The sequence below is a fragment of the Olea europaea genome, chromosome 17, assembly GCF_002742605.1.
Source record: "Olea europaea var. sylvestris chromosome 17, O_europaea_v1, whole genome shotgun sequence".
Taxonomy (NCBI): Eukaryota; Viridiplantae; Streptophyta; class Magnoliopsida; order Lamiales; family Oleaceae; genus Olea; species Olea europaea.
In genome coordinates, this window is record NC_036253.1 from 23275705 (window position 1) to 23277857 (window position 2153).

Below are 2153 nucleotides of genomic sequence, written 5' to 3' on the forward strand. Positions count from 1 at the left end.
ATGTATCACGCCATTTTCATTAACGGTGAATACAGAATTTTCCTGCCATTTTCATTGTCTTCTTCAGCTCTTCCATTGCAAAATTCTCATGGTATCAGAGCATTGAAGTTTCTTTTGGCAATGGCAAGAGAGTTTAATCAACAAGTAGAGGTTCAACATCAGCCAGCTCACGCTGATCCAGCAGTCGATCCTCTTGTTATAGATCAGAGTGCTGGAGATGCAAATAATACTGTTAATCGATCGATAAATGATCCTAACAGTCCTTATTATCTCCACTATGGCGACAATACAGGTATGCAGCTCATAGCTATCATGTTATCTGAGGATAATTACACCACATGGAGTCGTGCAGTTATCATAGCTCTCAGTGTCAAAAATAAGGAAGGTTTTATTGATGGATCCATTACTAAACCTGCTGAGAATGATCTGGTTTATGGTGCTTGGAGGCGATGCAATCATGTAGTTTCTTCCTGGATCATAAATTCCATTCCAAAGGAACTTTATCCAAGTGTAATGCATAAGGATTCAGCTCGGCAGATTTGGATTGAACTAAAAGATCGCTACAGCCAAGGAAATGGATCTCAAATTTATGAGATAAAGAAGCAAATTGCTTCAATTTCTCAGGACAATAACTCCATCAATTCTTACTTCAATCGGTTTAAAGGCCTATGGGAAGAATTAGACAATTATAGGCCGGAGGTAAGTAGTGCAGACTACAAAACTGAAGATCAAGTTATGCAATTCCTAATGGGTCTAGATGATTGATTTTCCAGTGTGAGAAGCCAAATTTTATTAATGGATCCACTACCTTCACTGAACAAGGTGTTTGCCTTAGTCCTACAAGATGAAAGGCAGAAAGGAATTGTTGCTAAGAAACAACAGAATTTTGATGTAGCAGCTTTTGCCAACAAGGTTATGTCTAATCCATATAGAAATCAGAGACACAATGTATCCAATCAAACTCAAAGGAAAGGAATGCCTATATGTACTTATTGTGGAATGTTAGGCCATCTCAGGGGGAAATGTTACAAATTGGTTGGATATCCCCCTGGACATAGGCTTGCCAAAGGGAAATCTTCAGTTGCCAATGCTGTAGGTCAGGCTTCCCAGGCAAATAATTCAGAGCTGATCAATTCTTTGTCCAACCTCACTATCACACCAAGCCAACGCCAGCACATTATGACCGTGCTTGCTCCACAGCTGCAAGGTCAACAACCTCAGGAGGTTATGTCTTCTTCTACACATGCACCTGATGGCTTTGCATTTTCAGGTAATCGAGCATGCTATCTAAATCCAGGTAAATGGATCATTGATACCGGGGCTTTAGAACATATGGTGTGTTCCATTAATCAATTGACTGCTGTGACTAGTAAAACTAAAGGTTCCGTAAGATTACCAAATGGGGATATTGCACAAGTTACACACATTGGTATTGTGAAGCTATCTGATGCATTAACCTTAACTGATGTATTAGTTGTGCCAAGCTTCAACTTCAATCTGATTTCCGCCAGCAATCTTGTTATCAAGCATAAATGTTTGTTGTTATTCTTACATCACTTTTGCTTCATTCAGGATCTTTTCACCTGGAAGACGATTGGGGTAGGGAAACTTGAAGATGGTTTATATCATTTCCAAGGTTCTGATAATCAACTCAATGGGCAACTTTCTTCCACTTCTCAAAGTGTTCCAACAAAGTCTATCCTTCCTGTTCTCAACAATGTAGCTTCCTTCATTGATGTACAAGTTCCTACTCCACATCTTGATTGTAATAATTCTGATCCTGCTGTATGTAATTTTCCATGTAAAAGGGACATTCATACTGACATTGATATATGGCATTGTCGAATGGGACATATTCCTACTTCCAAACTATCACTTTTGCATAAAATTGTTCCTACAATTACTTTTGATCAACATTTGCATTACACCATTTGTCCTATAGCAAAACAACATAGGCTACCTTTTCCTAAAAGTGACACCAGAAGTTCGAACATATTTGATCTCATACATTGTGACATCTGGGGACCACATTCTATTCCCGCCTTAGATGGTTCGAAATATTTCTTGACCATTGTTGATGATTATAGCCGGATGACATGGACATATCTTATGAAAGAAAAATCTCAAACTAGGTCCATCATCCAATCATTTTA

The 2153-nt window shown here is 38.6% G+C and overlaps 1 protein-coding gene across 1 annotated transcript; it reads left to right on the forward strand.

Moving 5' to 3' along the window:
• Window positions 1–765, forward strand: LOC111365732. The gene has a single exon (XM_022986270.1). The coding sequence runs from the start codon at window positions 1–3 to the stop codon at window positions 763–765; it is 765 nt and encodes a 254-aa protein (XP_022842038.1).
• The last annotated feature ends 1388 nt before the right edge of the window (window positions 766–2153 follow it).

Coding starts and splice junctions, on each gene's coding strand:
- LOC111365732 (XM_022986270.1), top strand. CDS start 1: ATGTATCACGCCATTTTCATTAACGGTGAATACAGAATTTTCCTGCCA.